Source organism: Xiphias gladius, chromosome 1 (genome assembly GCF_016859285.1).
Source record: "Xiphias gladius isolate SHS-SW01 ecotype Sanya breed wild chromosome 1, ASM1685928v1, whole genome shotgun sequence".
NCBI classification, from domain to species: domain Eukaryota; kingdom Metazoa; phylum Chordata; class Actinopteri; order Istiophoriformes; family Xiphiidae; genus Xiphias; species Xiphias gladius.
Genome location: NC_053400.1, coordinates 131,501 through 155,125, shown reverse-complemented (window position 1 = coordinate 155,125; position 23,625 = coordinate 131,501). Strand labels below are relative to the sequence as shown.

The 23,625-nt window shown below is 37.9% G+C and overlaps 1 protein-coding gene across 5 annotated transcripts in view; it reads right to left on the bottom strand.

Annotated features, from left to right (window-relative positions):
- The window catches only part of ccdc102a (coiled-coil domain containing 102A), a 74,403-nt gene that overhangs the window by 31,348 nt on the left and 19,430 nt on the right, over positions 1-23,625 (bottom strand). For 4 of the 5 annotated variants that reach the window (XM_040124113.1, XM_040124121.1, XM_040124089.1 and 1 more), the window contains exons 2-3: positions 9,805-10,276; positions 7,338-7,736 (exon numbers count right to left, since the gene is read on the bottom strand). In XM_040124113.1, coding sequence (XP_039980047.1) covers positions 7,338-7,736; positions 9,805-10,167 — 762 coding nt within the window. In that variant the 5' untranslated portion in view covers positions 10,168-10,276. Of the gene's footprint in view, positions 1-7,337; positions 7,737-9,804; positions 10,277-10,468; positions 10,496-23,625 lie in introns of those variants that run through there. The other variant, XM_040124104.1, reaches the window with a different exon arrangement.

Genomic DNA, 23,625 nt, shown 5'->3' with positions numbered 1-23,625 from the left:
AAATTGGAAATGTAGAGTTTTCCCTCCTCTCCATATAGCAAATCTGTCTGCTTTGGCAACAGTGCAATCAAAATGTTTCCCCAACCTATATCTTTCATTACATTTGCCAGATCTAAAATGAGGTCTCCGTTTCCCACAGCCTCCAAAAGATTGCAGGTTTCTTTAAGCTAATCATCATGCTGCCTTTAAGAGTTCTTCATAAATATCTAATTCTCTCACTTAGAGTTGTAAAGATATCTGTGGTTGAAAAATATAACATTATAGACCATATTAGAGAACTTTATTTAGTGGCTGTGAGTTGTTTGAAATAAAGCTGCACAGAGCTCCTTTGTGATGCAGTGACAGAATAGTGAAAGAGATGCACATTAGGCATATGTTTTGATACATTTCAATATGTATTTGGGTTGATGAATAGCAAGACCACAAGTCTATATGCATTTACATTGGCACAGCACTACGTTGGGCTAAATGCTTAATATCAGCATGCTAACATGCTGATGTTAAGCAGGTATGTTTACCAATGTTAGCAATCATGATTAAGTATGTTCGCATTCTAACATTTGCTAATTGGCACTAAATACAAACTACAGCTTAGGCTTGTCAGAATAAACCAAAGTATTGAACAAACATTTTTTTTTACCTGCTGGTGGCACTAAGGGAAAAGTCAGAGGATCACCAAAGTCATTAGGATTTATTGTTTGGTAAAGATGAATGTGTGTCCAAAGTTTTGTGCCAATCCATCAAGTACATGTTGTGATATTTCACAGGATAAAAGAAAATTCTGACCTTCTGTTCGGAAAATCACCAAAGTCAGTAGGCTATATTACCTGTGGACTATGACTGTGTGTCTACAAAATTTCATGTGAATCCATTTAATAGTTGTTGAAATGTTGCAGTGTCAACCAAAGGGGTGAACCAACCATCTGACAGTACCATCTTTAGAGCCGTGCAGCTAGCATGGCTAGCTGAAAGAGTGAAGCGGGAACAAAAACTCAAGAGCAGTAACTGTAAGACAGACAAAAGTAAAAAGCAGTACTGAAATCAGCCAGATTATCTATTTATTCATTATTCATTATTTTTCATATCATCACTGATCTTTTAGTTGAGCTACAAAACATGAGTATACTTAGTTCAGCAGCACTTGCTTTTATGCTCCATTACTTTCCAGACATGTGCAACATGTGTGAAAACCCGCATCAGGTCTCTAGCATCATCTTATGCATATCAGATATCTGTGGCTGCGAAACTGAAGCAAAGAAAATTCTACCAAAAAACAACATGTATAGATTAATTTTTTTAAAAGACACACCCAACCCAAATAGACCTGAGAATAATTATACCCATTCCAAAATGTAATGGATCTGAAAAGACTAATAGAGAACATCAACACCGGCAGTTACCAAGTAGCCACGGTTGAAAAGAGCAGCTATATAATAAAAATGTCCTAAGACTGAATTTAGAAACTAATTCCTAAAGTAATTTAATGATATACAAAGTCCTATTTTCACCTCTTGCACCAACAATAAAATATTCTGTAGCCAACTGGGCAACAGATAGACAGAGGATAGCCATTTCCTGACCAGTATCTGTGACTCACATTCCAAAGTATCTCTCATTTGATAGCATACATTTTTACATGGGCTACTGATTTCCTAAAACAATTCATCCTGCAGTGATTATGACATACCACATAATAAGATATGATCCTCAGGTATAAGACACATTTAAACACAGACCAGAGACCCGTGACTGTATATTTAGACCCTTCCTATAATTTCACTGAAACAGCAAGGACCTTGAACATCAGCTGTCTGTGAACACCAGACCAAAACCACACACAGCATCAAGTTGGACAATACAACATATAAATGACAGATCAAAAGTCTGTGAAAACCTTTGTAAAAATTTTACATGTTTTTTCAATTGCATTATGACACATAAAATTAAGGAATGCCAAATGGGAAACGGAGCTGTGATCCTGCTGCTGCCAGTACAAGTAATCGCCAGCAGAGGGACCCAGTGTGTAACAGATGTTGGTAACAAAACAAACAATACTGTGCCACATGTGGAAGTACTCAGTATGTGTGACAACCAGAACAATGGCAGGAGACAGGAAATGAGGCTGTGCTGTGCGTGAGCAACAGATAACCTCTGACACAAACATAATCTTTGTTACCTTGGAATGCCACAGCCTAAATGTGTATTTCTCTGCGTGCGCGTAAGTGTATGTGTGTGCACATGTTACCTTGTACATATCATCTGAGCTAGCTCAAGGTCAAGTCTGATAGGCAAGGATAGTGATCTTTATTCACTGCTATTTTAACACAGACACCTTCAAACAGACACCTTCGTTACAGCTCATGTACATGTGTATATGTGTATATTTGTTGGTATATTTTTGTGTGAGTGGTGAGACAGCATACAACTGCCAAAAAACAAAGGGACCAACCACTGCTATAAACACATACTGGGAACCCAGTAAGATCTAGAGTAACTGAAAAATGCAGGTCAAAGCGGTATTATCAGATGGGACATCAGAGTTCTACTGTTAGTATGACTGCAACTACTGCTGCTTCTGCTGTTGCTGCTACTAAGACCACAACTACTGCTACTGTGACTATTATTTCTGACACAGTAACTATGAGTTTCCCGTCCTTGAAGTAATCATTTTCCACTTTCAGCTACTAAAGGCTATAGCACATTTATTCCAAAATATATTCAAAATGGGAAGAATGAATATATTGCAGATTAAGATTGAGGGACAGATGTACTAAGAAAATGGCATTGTGGCATTATGCAAATGTGCACTGGTTTTTATTGAGTCTCTTAGAAGGAACCTCTATGTTTATGCCTCTCTTCCCACCTGTGCAGTCTTTTAAATAATGTTACAATACATTTTAAATGTTTTCACCCATTTGAACAGAAGTTTTTAAATCCTTTTATCACAGAGCTATGACAGAATAATGATTGGAAAAGAAAAAGTTTCAACTCAGTTGTAATAAACTGAAATGACATTTGGTTTTGAGAGTCATCAGTTATCAGTGATTCCATGTTGAGTTGAGTGACTGAACTCAGTGCTCTGTCAATCTCAATCAAACTATTCAGATGAGAGGAAGGAGCAAATTATTGGAATGTAAACTTACTTTTATTTGGTGCAATTCCCAAATGGTACAAAAAGTAGCTCAAATTATTATGTCCAGTCCAATTAAATAGAGATACGCACAATTTGGCAACGCTGAGCTGTACTTCGGCACAGTGATGCTTTGAGCTAAATGCCAATGCTAACATGTTGATGTTTAGCTAGTATAATATTTACTACATAACACATTATGCTCTATATTTGTCCATAATAGTTTAGTGGAAGAATGCTAACATTTGCTAATTAGCACTAAACATAAAGTACAGCTGAGGGTACTCATTAGTTTGGTGGGTATTTGGTAGTACTGGAAAAACTGAAATGTTGATCTGCTGGTCATCAAAGCCATTAGGATTTGTCTTCTGGGGACCATGGATATCGGTACCAAATTTCAGTAAAATCCATCCAATAGTTGTTAAGATATCTCAGTCTGGACCAAAGTGATGGACTGACTGACTGAAATTGCCATCCATACCATCCTGCGACTAGTGTAGTTAAAGTGTGGCTCAAGATATACTGTATATGACTTAAGCCTTTGAATCATAGGCTGTTTTTATGGGAAGATTTTTTTTCTTTTTTCTCCCAGAAAGTCAGTTGTTCATCTAGATTAAATCTGCACTGTGATTATTTTTTTCACAACCACAGGTGTTCTTCAGCTAAGCATTGCTCCCCTCATTTCTTGTTAGGAAAGCTAATTTGTTGTTTTTGATGTTGCAAAAAAAAAAAAAAATGGAAATTGCAGACTAAGAATACAATTTGGAAAGTCACAATGTAAAAAAGGGTGGCTGTTGCTTAGGAGGTAGAGCAGGTCATCACTATGCATCTTACATGAATTCATGTGCATAAGAGTTAAGATTATTAACCCTGGAACTCCACTGGATGTGGCTGTTTTGCAATTCTGTCTAGTCCTGGTTTAAATGTTGTTTGCAATGCTATTTTTACCGCTGTTTTACAACAGGTTTCCAGTTCACTTATGATTGCTGGTAAAATATACTTTGGGGCCGTACTTCAATAAGTTAAATTATTGTACTACAGCTCAGTCACTGCCTTTATTTTGTATCCCTATTTCCTGAATAGTGTATAGTAGCAGAAGTTAAATCATAGCATTCCTTCTCCTGCTTCATAGACTTCTGAGGAAATAAAAATGATTACATAAACAAACAAGAAAAACTAGTTGTGCTACTGGTAGTAGGTTTAAGCCAGTAACACAATTAAATGTGTCATCAAAAATAAGTTTTATGAATTTTAAATCATTTGAGATTACACATAGGCATTGATATACTTTCATTAGTAAATGCCACAGTACTGAGATGTAGGCTTCTCCAGTAAAATGAGGTCCAGTGTGCAAAGGTAGAGGAACAGGAAAAAGAACCGAGAGTAACTGTGTGCTCAAACAGAATGCAAAGCAAATTTTAGGGAGAGAGCGATTGCATGTGAAGTCGGTGAAATGCTTTATGAATCTGCTTCAAAATTCACAGAGACGAGGAAAAGAGAGAGAATGGACGGAAATATCAGACAGAACTGAAGTTCTTGGCGAGTTATGAGATCAGTCAGAGGCCAAGCAGAACACAAACTCTCACACAGGCACCTTCCATACATTGTGTTGGTGCATCTGTTTCTAGCTATCTTACATCTAGAATCTGTTCAGTAGGCACATAAGCGGTTTGGAGGGGATCAACACAGAATGCACAAATTGTCCATCATTCAAATTTGTGTGAATGATGCAAAGCAAAATTCACTTTGTTTTCTGTTTTAACACACCTTTAAATACGTCGCCCATGAAAATGGTGGACATCGCCACTTTGGCCAGGATTCCAGCATTTATCTCTGGCAGTCACATTGAAGCCACAACACAACCACGCCTGGTGGACATTTGAGGTTACAGTACAGATAGTGCTACAGTATTTTTCTTTGTGCAGTAAAACATCCAAACTCATTATCAGCTCTACTTTCTAAAGTTTTAAAAATTCTCATCTCTTGTGAAGGTACAGAAACATTCCACAGATAGTTTCAACTTTGATTAGAGAGTAGAAGTCCTAACACATCCAGGCTAGCAGCTGTAACAGCTAACAGCTTCTCTAACTTAAAGGTGCTATATGTAAGTTTCTGCTATTGTTACATATCCAACGTAAGTATTAACAACTGTTTACTTAGCAGTCTAGAAGAAAAGTTGCGAGTTCAGCATCAAACTTCATTCTTTTACTCGCCAAGAGCTCCAGCGGTGCAAAGCAATGCCAATGTTAACTCTCGTTTTGCTTCTATTTCAATCACTTCTTTTCTTCTATTGAAGTTCGCATGCCAACTAGCTAGTCCTGGCCCAGCCCATCTCTTATTAACACTTTGCGATAATGAGTCACTGTAGTGTCTAGTCTGCCCTCAGTTCAGCATGAGGATGAAGAAGCTCTGCAGAAGCTATCTGTTAAGCTGCTGATGTTTAACTGGCTGGTGGTATCAGGCTCGTGGAAAATGCTGTGCTTTGAATGCCACTAAAAAGCAAAATATTACATTAACAATGATATTACATTGTTTTTTAAATGTACCATCCCTGTCTGAGAGAACTACACAACATTCTATAGAGTAAGGTTATGTTATATGGCTGAACTTTCAATAATTTGAGTTCCAGTAGTTCCTGTTTCACTTTGACTCTATATTTTCAGAATGAACTAGCTTCCACAGAGTTCTTCAGATTGACTGGAGGGGGAAATATGACCTGTCATAGAACTTAATGCAAACATCTGATAGAAGTTTAAATTCTTCTCATGAGTATCTTGTGTGTCAGTATGAACGAGGCTGAGCAACGAAGCAGGCCATGCCTGTGTTTGTGAAGAACCAGATATGCTTTAGGTTTAGGATGGTCTGCAAAGAACAGGCTGACAGAGGAGCAGCATCGCTGAGCCCTCAGGAATAGGCAAGCATGATGAGCGTGTGTGTGTACCTAGGTAGCCACACTACACGTGTCTCCTAAATAGGACACCCCAAAAAAACACACACTCTTGGTGAACAGTCTAACAGGGTTTGATTTTATCAGCTTAGTGGAGACACAGTAACCAGGCTGGCCTACATTCACTGAGCCTCAGGTCACATTGTCCATGTAGCAGCAGAGGACATGAGCTCACTGATATCAGAGAGACAGGCACTCTATTCTGTATCTACATGGCCGGATCTATCCTCATCCTGCCCTGAATGTGCATCAAGCAAGCCTCCTTCCATTTGCAAAGAGAGAAAAAGTGAGTTCAATTACCAAGTGTTGTGGATACAGTTAATCAGCAGTACATAACACAAACCATGCATATTTGCATTTAGAATATTAAACATAAAAACAAAAACAAAAAAATAGGCTGAAGCTGAAGGCAGCTGAACCTATTTACAGGATCTAGAGAAGCAACTTTTCAATTAATGATTAATCTGCCAGTGACTTTAAGTCTTTTGCTTATAAAATGTCAGAAGAAATGCATTTTACATGTTCCCCAACCACGAGGTCAAATTGTTGTCTGAACATGGCCTAAAAGTCTGCAGCCATGCTAGCAGCTCTCTGAGCCTGTATTTAAACACATTTGTGTTTTGAATTAATGCTAATGTCAGCATGCTAACATGCTGATAATGACATTGTTAGCTCGCTGATGTTTAGCATAGTGGTGGCACGGTGGTGCAGTGGTTAGTATTGTTGCTTCACAACTTCAACCCCTGGGGCTTTTCTGTGTGGAGTTTGCATGTTCTCCTCGTGCATGTGCTGGTTTCCTCTGGGTGCTCCGGCTTCCTATCACAGTCCCTAGACATGTAAGTTAACTGGTTAATCTAAATTGTCCATAAGTGTGAATGTGAGTGTGACTGGCTGTTTCTCTCTAAGTGTCAGCCCTGTGATAGACTGGCAACCCCTCGTGCCCAATGTCAGCTGCAATTGTCCCCTGGATTATAGTGGTGGACTGACCAACCAGTAAAGAGACTGACATTGCCATCCCTGCAGCCAAGACACTAGTGTGGATAAAAACCACATGGTACCTTCAACACAAGCAATAATAAATAAAGTAATAAGATTTTCCATCATCTATGCAGCAGTCTGATTGATATAATTTCACTGCCTTCTTTGTCATATATTAATGTTTCTGTTCTCAGGTCTGTGTAGACAAACATGTCCCAAGAGTGATACCAGCTCATCAAATGAAAGAATTTATTCTAATCTAAACGTACACTGCAGACTCACCTTTTGCTGACCTAGCTTTTGTCTTTCCAAGTCCACGTCCCTTACTGGTTCTGGTTCTGGTTCTGGAGACCCTGGTGGTGCTGCCACCACCCTGTCCAGCTTGCTGTCATTGTGAACCTGAGAGGAAGAGGAGGAAGAAGCAGGGGAGGAGGGAGGGATAGATGGAGAGGAGGAGGAGGCACCACTATGGTGTGCAGGGGAGAAAGAGGGGGAAGTGGCGGATGGAGGAGGAGCCATGTGGTCGCCACGGAGACGCAGTGACTGCTGCCGTAGCGTTTCATTCTCTGAGGCGAGTTCCTGCCGCTCCCGCCGAATGCTGGTCAATTCCTTGGTGAGGGTGTCCAGCCGCTGTCTCAGCTGACGAACCTCATCACGTGCTCGGTTACGTTCCGCACGAACCTGAGAAACATAGACAACATTGACTTATCAAGGATAAACTAATCAGCCCCAGGTCCAGTGGTTTCCCATTGTTTTTCTATAAATTTCCTAACAGCTGGACACTGTAGTTTTTACCAAATGTTGATTCAAACAGGAGGAAATAGTGCATTTGTTAAGGACTATTTTCAGCGGCGGATTAATCCACAGTTGGTGCTGTAGTGAGTATTTGGGGCTGCAGGATGGTGTGTGTGGGATTGAGTCAAAATAAACTACAGTGTGTGTGTAGTTTTTTTAGTTAAATACTGAAAAAAAAAAAGAACATATTCTGTTTCATACTTAAAGCACTGACTTTTTCAATTTTATAAATCGAAACATAAATTATGTGTAAGACAAAAGTGCAGATATTTATATGTTTTGTAGTGGTAGATACATCCGATAGAAATGTTTCATTGTAATGTTGATTATAAAATAATAATAATGTTAAGAATAATCCCAGCAGAATTATGTTATTCTAGAAAAACATATTTGCTAATGCAAATGAAATGGATATGAATAGTAAGACTTTCAATGTCGTATGCAAAAGGAACAAGTGGGGAAGGTTCAGGTAAGACCTGATAGTTGATAAGTTGTTATTAGCTCCCTATTGACTCCGACACCAGGACTACGAAGCAGATAATGATGATTTACTAGAGAACAGACTGGGAGATGCTATATTAATGAGTAATTCGGTAATAAGTAGTTCATAAATACATTACTTCATGCATTACATTTATTTTTAAGTCATCAGCATCACAAATGCATCAGAAAATAACATGGATGTGAATATTAATGTATATGTAGCCTGAATATTATGACTAAAATACTTGTTTGGAAACCTGCTGTCTTTCATTTGTTTTTAAGGAACTTATTGTGACGTAAAATGAAGTAATGAGGAACGATTCATTAACAACTCTGTATTATGTATCACTTTACTTTAGAGAGCACAAAAAGAGTAATGTTTGAGAGATCTGTAATGCATGAGTAGTTACTGTTTTGTGTTGCACAGCGGTGAGTTCAGAGTTTATCAGGAACAACTGCTGAGGAAAGTGTTCAGTATGTCGATCAGATATTTATGAACTACTTATTACCTCATAGTTCATTAAAATTGTTTCTCCCAGGCTGCTCTCTAGTAACACATTATTATCTACTTCATATTCCTGGCGTTGAAGTAATTGGGGAACTACTTATTAACGACACATCAACTATCAAGTCAACTATCTGAATTGTCCCTCAATCATTCCTACGCACAATTTTGTGTACCATTCCAGCATAATTTTTAGGAGAAATTAAGAAGAGGCAGGTATAGCTGCTATGTAAAGTCCCTTGCGTAAACACTGAATGAATTTTAAAAAATAATCTCAAGTCAAGGTCCATTTACTAACTTTTTCATGAGTTCACAATCACATCTAATGGTATTCATTATCAGTTTGCTCAGTTTTGAGCAACACACTGAGATGGGTTTAAAAGCTACTGAGAAAGATAGTAAGTAGATCTTGAGTATAGATTATTATTTTATCTAGCAACTGGTGTCATTCTTGACTTATTCAAAATATATATAACTCAAGATATAATAGATCTAGATTTATTTAACCATTTTTATTTTTTTTTAAATCTTCAATATCTTTTTCAGTTTACTTTTTTGTATTTATTTTTTATCTTCATTTAATGAGTACTTTTACTTGGTTTGATAGTAAGTTCATTGTAATGCATATAAAAGTTATCTACATCGCATAAAATTAGTGCAACCTTATGTAAGAATTTGCTGACTGATAATCTGTAGCTGTATGTTCAACCTATGGAGCTCATCAACTGAGTTATTATGTATGAAGTAAAATGTATTCTGTCCATTTTAACTTATCAAATTAAATAAGTCATAATATCACTATACAACCTCTCACTAATAAAATGTACATATTCTTTAATAAATGCATGCACAATTTGTTGACAGGATGAAAATGAGTGTATGTATGAATCCGATCTCATGACATCACTGTGGTAATTCACAGATGTTCAGCATTTTCTCTCCTGGCTTCAGTATCCAGCAGATTACCTTGCTCCACTTCTCTCTCCAATTGGCAGTGCAGTCCGACCACCACCTCATGGTCTTCTCCATCTGGGCCGCTCGAGCCCGAGCCTCCTCCAGCTCCCTGAGCCTCAGTTCCTCCCTGCTCTCCCAGTCAGCACCAGCTCCTTCACCCATGGTCCCGAGCGATACCAGCCCAAGGCCTCCCAGCCCGGGCGACAGCAGAAGTGGGGGGCTGGAGCTGGGGGTTCCACCTGTGGGGCTGGGGGTGTGGGTGAGGCTGTCCGGGGAGCGGATCCCCCTGTCGGACCCCAAACCCAAGCTGCACAGCAGCCCACCTGCAGCCGACTTACCACCTTCGGACAGGTGGGGACTTGGAGTGTGGTTCATGATGAAGGCAGTGGTGTGGATGAGGACGGTGAGAAGGATGAAGGGGGCAGAGGGTTGTGAGCGGGGAGATTCAGGAGAGCATCATCATCCTCTTCAGCCACTTATCAACCTAGAGACAAACAAACAGCACCAGGAAGAAATTCTGTCAGAAGAAAATAAAACTTAGCACATGCATATACATAGGTTACCCACATGAGCCCTGAAAATAAGCCCTATTTAAGGATACAACTATTCAAGGTTGATCAAAAAAAATAAAGAATTTAACTTTAGAAAGCAGAAACAGTCCACAGAAATCACTGACAGAAACACTGTGCTGCTTTGGGAGAGGAAAAGCCCTGGTCTGCTCTCTGAACCTAATAAATCCAAAGAGAGGCTTGACAGCTGGTGCACATGACTGAAACTGAAACTACTTCCACTGCTTAATGGGAAGCAGCTGTGTGTAAAACAAAAATCAAATAACAATGAGACTACAAACAGGAAAAACTAAACAAATCTGAAAGTAAAAAACTTAACATTCACACAGACACACTGTACAGTATGTGACATAGTCCAAGGATTCTCCCTGGACCATTAACATTAATTACTACAGTCAGCCTCACTGAAGGAAAAGAAATTACTGTACACCTGATACTCTCTTGTTTAAACTCTCATCTCTGCCTCCCTCCGCAGGCCGCTTTAACCACTCAGTCATTCTACTATGTTCTTTGACTTCTTTGGCTAAATTTGTGCAACATCTTTGAAGGAGTCTCCTGCTCAATCCTTGATCAGTTTCACCTAAATAATGTCGTTTTAAACAATCCAAAAAAAAATTAAAACACTATGTGGCTCTGAGAGGAACAAAGTTGGTCCAACAATCGTACATTGTGCCCACACTTTAATGTTAATCTCAACATGTTACAAAATACACCCAGTAGTATTCTGATTAGAATCGCAACGACTAGTCAATTATTGATCAAAGAAAATTAATCTGCAACTATTTTGTTAATCAATAAATTGTTTTAGTCATTTATATAAAAAAAAAAAAAAGACATTTGATGGTTCCTATTTCTCAAAAGAATTTGGTGCGTTTCTGGGTCTTACAATTGTAGCAAATAGAATATTTTGGGGTTTGGAAATGTAAGCAGAATGAACAAGACATTTGATCATCCAATTTTCTGCTGTGGGATATTGTGATGGGTATTTTTTTTTGTTTTCTGACATTTTAAGATAAGAAAAGATAAAAGAAAATATAAAAGATATAAGAGAGGAGATGAGATATAAGAGGTGAGGTGAGGTGAGGTGAGGTGAGATGAGATGAGGTGAGATGTATTAGTCCCACGGAGGGAGATTACAGCAGCAAGAAGATATAGATGAGGGTAGGTATTAGAATAGTTAGAGGGGAAAAAAATATTTACACCAACATCAGGAAAAAAAATACAACAAACAATTAATTAATAGAAATCAATATGAAAAAATATCATTAGTTCTAGCCATAAAAACTTTAGCCATGATGCAACGAATAATGATCATAAACCAATTAGAAACACCATATGCAAAAAATCTGATAAGTTGCTAACAGATATTTTGCAGATAAACACCAGTATATCATTATTTTAAATCAACAAATGCATGCCCTGTGATTCTAAACTAATGCAGCTCTTTTTTCACTGAAAATAAACTTATATCTCTCTCAGTAATACAAAGCCAAATATTTTTGGGAAGTAGTTTTCCTGACAAATACAATGAATGGGTCACATCAACGTGGAGGCTTTAAATGGACTACATCATACACTGGTCTGACATTGAATACATTGCCCTCTTCCCCATCAATTCCTTGCCTACACAATTTCCCTACTTCCTTGAGCAAAACAATTATGCACAAAAGATTTAACATGTTGATTCACATGTTTCTTTATTTCCTTCCAATATATCTAGTTTCTGTTTGTATTTTTCTCTAGTGTAACCTAATAAAACACATTTGTGCTTTAACAACTGAATTTCCCCTGAGGGATCTGTGGGCGAACTTTGATCTTATCATCATTGTCAGTGCCAAGTTTGGGTTGAGAAATCCTGGAGAAAAATACCAGTTCTGGCTGTGTTCAAGTTGACCTCAAACTCTCTGGGCCACGAAAAGCTCCATTTCTTCCTGTTTCCCTCCCCCTGCTGCCTCCTCCTTTCTCCCCTCCAGAGGAGGCAGAGGAAGTTCCAGAGGAGCTCTGGAACTGTGGGAACAACTCGTGGGGAACCAGAAGAAAGACAGGAAATGAAGCAGTTTTAGCATTAGCAGCTGGCGGCTCAGTGGAGGATACAAAAAACTAAAAAGTTTTTTTTGCCTATGTTGCCTTCTCTATTAGCCAATGCAGCATCCATACAAACAAACAAACAACATGATGGACATTTAAAACATGGGATATTCTGAAAAATGCCTACACACAGCACTATTAATCCACACTTGATGTGCACTTTTCCTAAGTCTGCTTTGAAGCAGTATTCGGAGCTATGGTAAGTGTTTCCCACAATTCATCACAGTCTAAAGAGCCATATCAGCTGTTGGTAGTAATGAGTCTTTATACTGGTTTTAGGACAGAGTGTATCAGCAGACATGGAGAAGTTGAAGTTGATGACATACTGGATTCAAAGTGAATAACCTGTTCTTATGCATAAGTAAACACTGAAGTAATGGCAGAACCTCACCAGATGGTTATCACTGATTATCACTTAATATTGGCAATCCAGTCTTCTTAATGAGTCAATAAGAATAATATTGCAAATACATTAATATAAAATATCAGATCATTTTATCAATTCTTTTGAGAAATATTTTCCTTTCCTAAAAGAAAATATCTACATAAAAGAGAGGATATTATTTTGAATGATTTCATTCAAAATAATATCGTCTCTTTAAACTCAGTAAACTGGACTTAAATGTTTCTCGATAATTCAGTTAAATTGCCTTATTAATTTACAGTATGTTGCTCCACTCAGCCTCTTAATTTGTGGTTTGTATGTTTTTTTTACCATTATCTGATTTTAATTGTAATACTGTAATGTTGATCGTATGTATTTGTTCAGTTTCTGGAAATTAAGTAAAACCAACAAAGATCATAGTTCCACTGAGTCACGCATTTGCACCAGACACAGGGGGACCTCATTTACCAACTGTGTCTCACGGAGCTCCAATAAACCTTAACACATTTGTGGTATTAACGTTGAGCCACTGAGTCCAAGCATGGCAACATTATGCTTCCTATGCGCAGCACCCAAAGCCCAAAATTAGGAGCATGTTTATTACAAACAGCTTTGGGAAAAAGGACAAAAAAAATAAAGAGACAAAATCAGTGTAGAATATGTTTTGTTTTTTTACACTATCAATACATTTTCTTTTTACATAACTAATTAGTAAAGCTCAAATGTCCCAACAACATGGTTCTTTGTTCCAAATTCCAAAGATATTTTTGGCATATATTTGACATAATTTAGAAACACTGACATTAAACATGTCCCCCAGACAGCATTGAAGATTTATTTTTCAACTGTAAAATATTTTTGCCATGTATCTTGATCTCAATTCTTTAACAGCATATTTTTAGAGACCCTTATTAAATATGATTGTTTATGTTATACGTTTATTTTACAAACTGAATACCTGCCCATATGTCATTATGAGATTTTTAAAATGTGGAGCTGTGGAACCATCTTCCAGTTTGGGTCATGGAGGCAGACACCCTCTCCATGTTTAAGAGTAGGCTTAAAACCTTCCTTTTTGATAAAGCTTATAGTTAGGGCTGGCTCAGACTTGGCTTAAACCACCCCCTAGTTATGCTGCTATAAACCTAGACTGCCGGAGGACTTGCTTGACTTGATGCACCGAGCTTCTCTCTCCTCCCCTCCATTTGTACGTATTTAAATCCCATCAGTGTTTGTTACTAACTTGACTTATTCTCTCTCTCGTAGTTTTGTGCTTTCTTGTCTCCTTCCTCTCTCCTCCTGTCGCTTTCTGCAGGTATTTCTACCCCTGGGGTTGCAGAGTTTGGATCTGTGACTGCAGACCACCTACTGCCCCCATGATCCTGCTCAACATCCACTGTTTCAATTATGATTATCATTATTATTATTATTATTACTACATTTAGTTTTATTATTATTCACCCTATTATTATAATTATTAGTTTTATTATTAGTCTCATTATTATTATACATCTTTCTGTGGAACCTGTGCTGTGCTCTTTTCTCCCCCCCGTGTCAAACCAACCGGTCGAGTCAGCTGCCCGCCCACCATTAGCCAGGTTCTGTTCAAGGTTTCTACCTGTTAAAAGGGAATTTTTGCTTGCTGCTGTCACCAAGTGCTTGCTCATGGGGTAATGTTGGGTCTCTATAAATATAACTATAAAGAGTATGGTCTAGACCTGCTCTATGTGAGGTGCCCTGAGAAAACCTCTTATGATTTGGCATCATATAAATAAAATTTAATTTAATTTAAACGTAAATTTTCAACTGTAAATATCTTTGTCAGCCTCAAACATCTATATTAATTGAGTTTTGTTATATCATGTGTAATGTATTAATTTTGTTTTGTATATCATGTATTATAATTATAAGAATTATTTTTAAGACTTGGATGAAAATCTTTTGCAGTCAATGACTGCCTGAAGACTGGAACCCATGGACATCATCAAATGATGAGTTTCCTCCCTTGAGTATAAGTACAACAGTGAAAAACCCTCAAATGCAACACTTTTCTATTAAAAAAGTAATCAAATGGTGATGTAAAAAACCTAAACAATACTGTCAGAAAAATGTATAAACAAAAAGAAATCAATAGTCAGAGCCACAGAATACTGGCAACAGATTGATCAAATATTTGTTTCAGAACTGCAAGGTTCAGAAAGAGCAATGAGACAAAGCTACTCTGTATTTTTTTTTTAATCTCTATCCCCAAAGTCCATTTGAAAAGCCAAAATCCAGCTTCTCCGGTTGTAAATCTCTTTAGTTTATCTCCCAGTCAAACACCAAGATAGTAGCTGGCAGCCAAATACACACAAAACGGCAGCTTATTCAAGAAAAATCCTAAATCTGGTTGTAAGTATGGGAAAGAAAGAAAAATGAGATAACGACGGGGAATTGGGGGGGGGGGGGGCAACAGTTCACCACTGCAATGAATGTGAGAAAAAAAAAAGAAAAATTGAAGCATTAGCCTTTCAACACAATCAGGTCCAAGACAGCAGTGTCATGGCTGGCCAGCCAGGAATACAACACTCATAGAAACAAAATTTCCTCTCAAACCAGGTCTACACAAACATACACAAACACACACACACAAACCCCAATGTCAAGACTTTACTTTGAGTCAAATAATGCTTTATTTTTAGAAATTGAAGTTCGAAATGATACAAGAAGTCCTCCACAAAATGAAACTTTGGTAGAAGCTGGTTTATTTACATAGCGTTAAAACGCAGAATGCTCCTCTTTGTCAATTTTTGTCTTTCAATCTCAGCATAAACACTGTTTTAACAGGAGGTTCAAAAATATCCATTCTGCTCCCCCCACCTCACACCCAGCATTACACAGAAATGTTCAACCTGAGTGGTTTTCTCTTCTCTGGATTTCTAGAACCACTGACTGGAAAAATGTCAAAATGTTTTCATCTTTTACTCTTCAACTGACAGTTCACTTACTTTTAGTTCTAACATATCAAATGACATATCAACTGCTGTCAGTGTGCACGCACAATTATCCCCAGTACTTCTACTTCAACTGAAATTTAAACAGATTTCATTGTTACACCTTACCTGACAGTTTATCTGTTTTCACATGTTACATGTCAACTGATGTTTTGTTCATCTTTTATTCAGCTGATTAGTTCAACAGTTGACAGTTCATTTCATACTTTACTCTTTAAATGTGAGCTCAACTGCTTTTAGTGCTTTCACATCACCTGACAGTTCAACTGCTCTCATCTCATACTAAGAAAGAGTTCGACTGCTTTCAGTACTTTCTTTTTTGCTTTCATACGCTGAATTTGGCTGAATTTGGTTGACGTGTTTTCATTCATTTTATACATTTATTTTTTACACAGAACTGATGAAGTCTCTAAAATGAACGGAAAACTTCTTCAGTCTATTTACCAAGTCCAGTTGCTCTTGTTTAAAGACCCAGATAGGCCTTGAGATTTCAGGGTATCCTGATGAAAATTCAATGGTGGTGATGTATACATATATACATATATACATATACATTTATATACTTCACGTAAATGAAAAAATAAAGTAAAGATCGGCGCTATGTCTCCCTCCATGCTGTAGGAGAACTTGTGAATGAGCGGGGCCGGGTTTGCACACAGATACAGAGGGAGAGTGGGAAAAAAGGAGAAACGGGTTAAATAACGCAACATAAACTTATATTGATAATGGTATTGTCTCATTCTATATCTCCTTTGAATATATCAACATACCTTAAAAAGTCAATACATCGCCCAGCCCTAGTATTCACATATCTAAGTTGAACTGAAGAGATCCCTTCTTAAAGCCATTCCAATGCAGTGGATGGGTAACAAAATCCATAGTTCTCATTCCATGCAAAAATGCATTCCAAATTCAACCACAGGTAATTTCAGTATAAAACAGACAGCTCAGCATCTTAAGTAACTCGAAATAAAATAAAAAGGACCAGAAAATCCAAAATTTGAGTGTAGTGCATTTGAAATTTATTTTTGTAGCTGCAGTTACATCAAGACAAAACTGAATTCTGGTTAACCAACAAAATTTAAATGTACAAGACTAGAGCAGTGCTCCAGACTGCGACCATTTAGTCGCATTCTGCAACCATTTTTCTGAGACAGTGATACTAAATTTTATGAATAGGAGCCCCAGTTCAACTTGCAAATATGCCCCCATTTTTGTATGTTTGTTTGTTTTTTAAAAATCAGGGAGCAAGAATTACTGTGTGCGTGAGACAGAGAGTGATTAGAGTGGAGAGCTAAAACGAAGCTCTCTTCATCACAACAATGTGGGTTGGGGACAATTCTACGTGTGTCCAACTCTTAAGTACCCTCGCTCTTGCTCCGCCCTTTGGTGATAATGAAACAATCACTCAATTCACTTTTCCAACAGGAATGGCTCACGCAATTTACATGGCTGAAATATTGCAAAGAAAGGAAAGCCATTTATTATATGTATATGTATATGTAGATGTAGATGTATATGTACGTACTGCTCTCTGTGTGGCCCAACGTTTGCAGGGAAAACTATGTTTGCTGACTCAACTGAAAAACTTTAAGCACTTTTAAAGCACAACAGCAGCATGAACCATACACTATGCAGGGACAGATGCATTGGATGGAATTTCAGCACTTCTGGCAGCAGCATTGGTGTTTATGTTTAAAAAAAAAAAAAAAAGCACTATTTAACTTAATGATTTTTTTTCTCTTAAAGCACTACTTCCTTTTGTGAATTTTTTCCTTCAAAAATACAACAGTAAATTGTTATTTGTGTAAACTGTCTATTTATTACCAAAGCATTTATCAATAATACAGTTAGGATGGAAAAAATATGAATGTGTTGTGTAACGTCATTTCTTCTCAATTTTGCTACTAAATTTTGTGCTGGTGCTCCCCATATTTTCAGTAGGAAGCACCAGTGCTACTAGTGGAAAAAGTTAGTCTGGAGCCCAATAAACGTTCGACTCATGCAGCAGTTTCCAAATGAGAACTGAACGAGACCTTAAAGTGCAACTTTACCCCTTGCTCTGAGCCTAACTCCTCCCATGCCATAATTTAGAAAAATTCTAAAAGTGGGCAAGGAGCTGAGAGGCGGGGCTGGGGGCATGGATGTGTGAGGCAGGAGTTTCTCAGTGACTACCCCAGGCCAGAGAAAGATGGTGAGCGACACAGAATTGCAAGCCACCTATGTTGGAGGGCTCTTATGAGGTGGAGGTCTTTTCTCTTCCGGAATCCCCTAGAGCGGACATTTGTTTGATGGAGGACAATTATAGTCCCAGGCCGTATCAATTTGAACCAGCTCAGGCCCCGGTAATGCCCGAAGCCAGCGATCTTGGAGCCGAGCATGTAGTTAGAATAGCACTCTCCGAAAAATGCATAAACATATTTTGTCAACCTTAATTCATGGAATGGACAAAATATTAGGAACACCTCTCAGTATAACCTAGTACATATTCAATAAAAACTGAACACTATAATCCTCATGAAGGGAGGATTTAGTGCAGGCCTGTTGTATTAGACTGCATTAGTTTTATCTAGATGTACCTAATAAATTGTCAAGTGAGTGTATGTGTCACAGCAATCCTTTAGAATTTGTGAAATACTTTTTTCTGATCAAGTATCTGCAAATTATTATTATTATTATTATTTATTACTATCATCATTATTACTATCAGTATTATTATCATCATCATTATCATCATTATCATTATTATCATCATCATCATTATAAACATAATATCAGCAGTGACATGGAAATTAGATGATGATGATTAGATGATTGAATAAAATATCAAACTAGATAACAAGCACATTTTGAACGGGCGCTGCGCTACTTACAAACAAATCATCATACCACACTTGATCATGTGTTGGGAATCAGTGTTCTTGTCTACCATCACCACACATAACACTATTCATTTAGCTTGTCAATGCAAATGCCTTCTTATTTTGCTGAAATAAGCAACAGTCAGGGTTTGAGCAGAGGGGTCATGGCCAACACAAAAAGGCACAAACACCATAGGCGACAAAGGGGTTGTGTGTTCAATGCACTGATTTATGTAACTGTGACCATAAAGAGATAGAGCATGCTCTCCCATCGCTTGCCAAAATTTCTGCGTTTGTGCCCCCAAATTTGTGTGTTGCAGTGAATCACCGTGTGCTATTTTCTCTAAATGAGAAGCACCAACTGGAAAACTCTCTGGCTCAGTGGGGTTGGCTGGGCCAACAAGTTTCAACCACACAGTGAAAGAAAATAAGAATCACACTGGTATCTGACTTGCAGGCTTCATTCACTTGTCACAATCTAATGTTCGTCACTGTGGGTCGGTGCTATGAAGCACTCCCCTCATGGTTTCAGTGATTTCTTGTGATCAGTGGGTAGCCTGTTTGAAACATGAATCAATCAGTCTTTCCCCCTCTAGCTTTCCCTCATGAGACTGGGTCTGAAGGCTGTTGAGTTGCAGTGCAGATGATACAAGGAGAAGGGAATGCATCTCTCTGTATATCCATGCAGTCTGCAGGTCTTTCACTCCCTGTGTCGCCTGAGACTAGAATATCTCAACAACTATTGAATGGATTGCCATGATATTTGGTACTGACATTCATGGTCCCCAGAGGATGAATTCCAATGACTTTGGTGATAGCGCCAAACAACTCTTCTCCAATACACAACTCCATTTTATTCACTAAATCCCCCCCCCAGTTTCCATGTACAGTATACAGTCAGAATGACTTTGTAATTAGAGTTATCCATAAATTTGAAGAAATGAAAGCGACTTGAGCATACTGTATTTTAAAAAAATGATTTAAAAAATATTACATTGAAATAATTTGACGCTTTACATTGAAAATGGAGAGTTAACATTTTCATCCACTTATGGGTGACTATTTTGAAAATCTGGTTGTAATATCATGTATATTAGGAAAACCAAAACAACCTCAGACACCACACTGATGGCAAGACAGTGTGAATAAAGCATAGTGCACTGGAGAAAGTTGTACAACCTGTTTTCACTTTGACACTGAAGCTCACACTGGTCTCCAACTTGGTGCGTGTGTGTTCTCAAAGTTAACACTATCTATATGATAGAATTGTAATAATCTTGGCGATCCTTCGAAGTTTCTTCTTGTGATAAGATACCTGTAATATCATGGTTTAGTGTTGAATAACTGTACTTCTCACTGTGGATTATCCTTTACAAAATGAATGACAGAGTCCTAAGATTGATCGCCTTGGAGTACTTTGATCAATTCAAAAAATTCTATCAACCTCAAAAAATCCTATCTTAAAGTCTAGTAACTGAGGGAGTTGTTGCTTTGAACATGACAAATTCCACTTTAGGCGCAGTGATGCCTCCACAGAATTACACTGATTTGACAGCTACATTGTTCCAACATACTGTAGTTACAAGTTGGCCTTCAACAGACGCCCAATGTGTCACAGCTAGATCGCCCGCCACACAGATTTTGGATAAAGTTTGATTTAGTCTCCTGGCTTAAATTGAAGTTGTCAACACTAACACAATGCACTAGAGGATATGCACAGCGTATGTGAAATGTCCTACAACAAAGACTAACAACAAAAATTCATGAGCTGTACTTGGTATACACATGAAAACATACAATTATCTGACTGACATGCGTTTGAAGCAGTCTACAAAATGATTGAAATAAGTGACTCACAAGGATGTGGTCAGGACAATAAGTGAACATGTTAGAAGTCTAAACTCATGGAAAACACTTCCATTCATCCCTGAATCAATTCACAAGTACTTCAGAGTACATCAGAAACTACAGGGACGAATTGCCATTTTCTCTGTGTCAAAGTGGAAAACCTTCACCGATATTTCTTTTGATACACAGAACAAAGATTCTAGAAGCTGTCCCATTATATTAAAAATGGCTGACAGTACAATTCTCCAGCTCTAATGTAAGCTTAATCATTTCAGCTTTGGCTCCAAACTTCTACATCAAACCTCTTCCCTTTTCAAGTCGCAGAGTTCTTGAAACAGAGCCAGTGGGAGATTTCCAAACTTCAAAGCACAGTTTTTTCCCCAAATAAAATAACAGAGCTTCACTGGAAGAAACCTAGTTACTGTATGCAGGCTTGTAAGCAGTCTCCTCTGTGAGACGACTCGTCAAGCAGAATTAATTATGGTATCATAGGAAAAGATCAGAGATAATTGAGCTGTAACAAAGTGATGAAAGATAACTGGCAGGTTTTCAGTCATAACTTCAGTCACCATATTTAACCCTCTACAGAAAAACACCTGAAAAATGTTCCCAAATTTGATGTGTTATGATGCAAAATCAGTGCTGCTACTAATAACTGAAAATAAGTTCAACATGAATCCATTTTTCTCCACTACTGCCTTGTTAAAGTGTTTTCCATTGTTTTGACTTTGAGAAATCATTGAACAGTCAGTGCCAATAAATAAAGTTTTTTCACCTCTAGCGGTAAAGTTAAAAGGACATTTTGACACGACAAAAATGTTGCACTGTTGGAAAAGAAATATCCCTTTTAACTGCACTGGGTTAAACTGAGAGGTGTTCGTAACATTTTTGTCCATCCCATTTATATAAATTAAGTTTGACAAAATATTAGGAACACCTCTCAGTATAACCAAGCACAGTTCAAAAGCACCACAAATTTAAATTTAAAATTGGTGTGACATGGATTTATTTCACCACTGGAGTAATATGCAGTCAAGAAAATTACTGGCAAATCAATTTTTGCATCAGCAAGGAAAATATTCTAAACGACTTAATGTTAGTTGAAGCCATTTTCTCACTCATACATGTCCGTTAAAAGGAAACAGAAAATATGCAATGGCCGAATAACAATGTTAGATGACGCATGGTATAAAGTTACATTACCGTAACAGCAGCGGTGCATAAATGACTTGTTCTTCCTGTTAATAATCCTAATATATCATGTTTGTGTGGGGATAGAAAGTAAACAGAATGGTGTTGTCTTGCAGAGCTTGGGTCTCTGGCTAAAATACTCCCACAATTTAGATGATCCTGTGTGAGGTTTTGTAGCTGCAGCTTGTTTTCCAGGGAATCCATGCTTTTACCATTTGCAGCCATCTGTGCGACCCGCTGTTGTCTACTCGATGACTTCTGCTGTGTGGATGAGTAACCCAAGCCCTAGCCAACTGTTGTTAAATATTCTTCTTCTTAAGTTTCTTGACAACTGCTCACCCAAAAACCTTCACAGTCTACACTGCACTTCCTCCAGTCCTCAACGATTCACACGTGAAGTTTGAAAATCGAAAAAGTCGAGAAAATCGAAGGACGGACAGACAGATAGACTGAGATTTCTCCATTTATTAGTAGGATGAAGTAATGGCTCTGCTTCCGTTTCCCTCTGAATGGAGTATATGGTTATATTCTGAAAGGACTCCACTGTTGAGGTCATTATTCGAAAGGTTTAATACAGTGAGCTTTTTGCTTTGTTTTTAGATTTCATCTACTTTTATTGTCAGTCCCTCTGGTTAAGAGTGCCGTCAGGTCAAATATCTTGGTTACCATTTTACCAGTTTTTTAAGGATGACAGAGAAAGGATGCATTGTGGGTTTAATTTTTAATTAAATAAATTGAATTAATTTTGTTTTTCATTATAAATCTAAACTCAATAACCCATAATGACAGATTGAAAACATGTTTTTAGAATTTTTTTTTTTAAAAATCAAAAACTAAAATCTGTCATTTACAAAAGTATTCAGTTTTCAGGAACCCCTTTGGCAACAATTACAGCTTTGAGTCCTTTTGGGTAAATCTCTACAACCTTTGAACACTTGGATTTGCGCAGTTTATACCATTCTTCCTGGCAGATCACCTCAGGCTCTATCACATTGGATAGGAAGCATTTGTGAACTGCCACTTTCAGCTCTCCCCACAGATGTTATAATGAGTTTAGGTCTGGTCTTTGGTTGGGCCACTCAAGGACAATCAGAGACTTGTCCCAAAGCCACTCCAGCATTGTGTTGGCTATATGCTTGTCGTGCTGAAAGGTGAACCATTTCCCCAGTGTCATGTCACCTGCACTCTGGAGCAGGTTTTCTACAATGCTCTCTCTGTATTTGGCTGCATTCATCCATCCTTCAATTCTGACCAGTCTCCCTGTCCCTGCTGCTGAGAAACACCCCTATAGCATGATGCTGCCACTACCATGCTTCACCTTAGGGATGGTATTAGCCAGGTGATGAGCAGTGCCTGCTGTTCACCGGATATAGTGCCTGGAGTTCTGCCCAAAGGAGTCAATTATTGTCTCATCAGAACTCAAAATCCTCATGCTAATTTAAATGCTGTTTGGCAAACTCCAAGGTTGCTGTCATATGCCCCTTACTCAAAGTGAATAAATGATAAACTTGTCATGCTTCATACTAATTTACTTTCACACCTTGAGCACCATAATGACCTGATTGATGGAGTTCTATATACACACACACACACACACACACATATACATATATATACATATATACATATACATATATATCTATATCTCTCTTTCTCTCGCTGTATCTCTCTCTCTCTCTACATACACATATGTTTTTCCACTAACATACGCTGAACTTCACAAATGCACCATTAAAGGCCTAGAGCCTCTGTCAGACTGTACTTAGGTAAAGCTGTGCTTTGAGCTAAATGCTAATGTCAGCAGGCTACCATATTAAATGCAAATATGCTGATATTTAGCGGATATAATGTTGACCATTTTCACCATTATAGTTTAGCATGTTAGCATTTTAACAAAA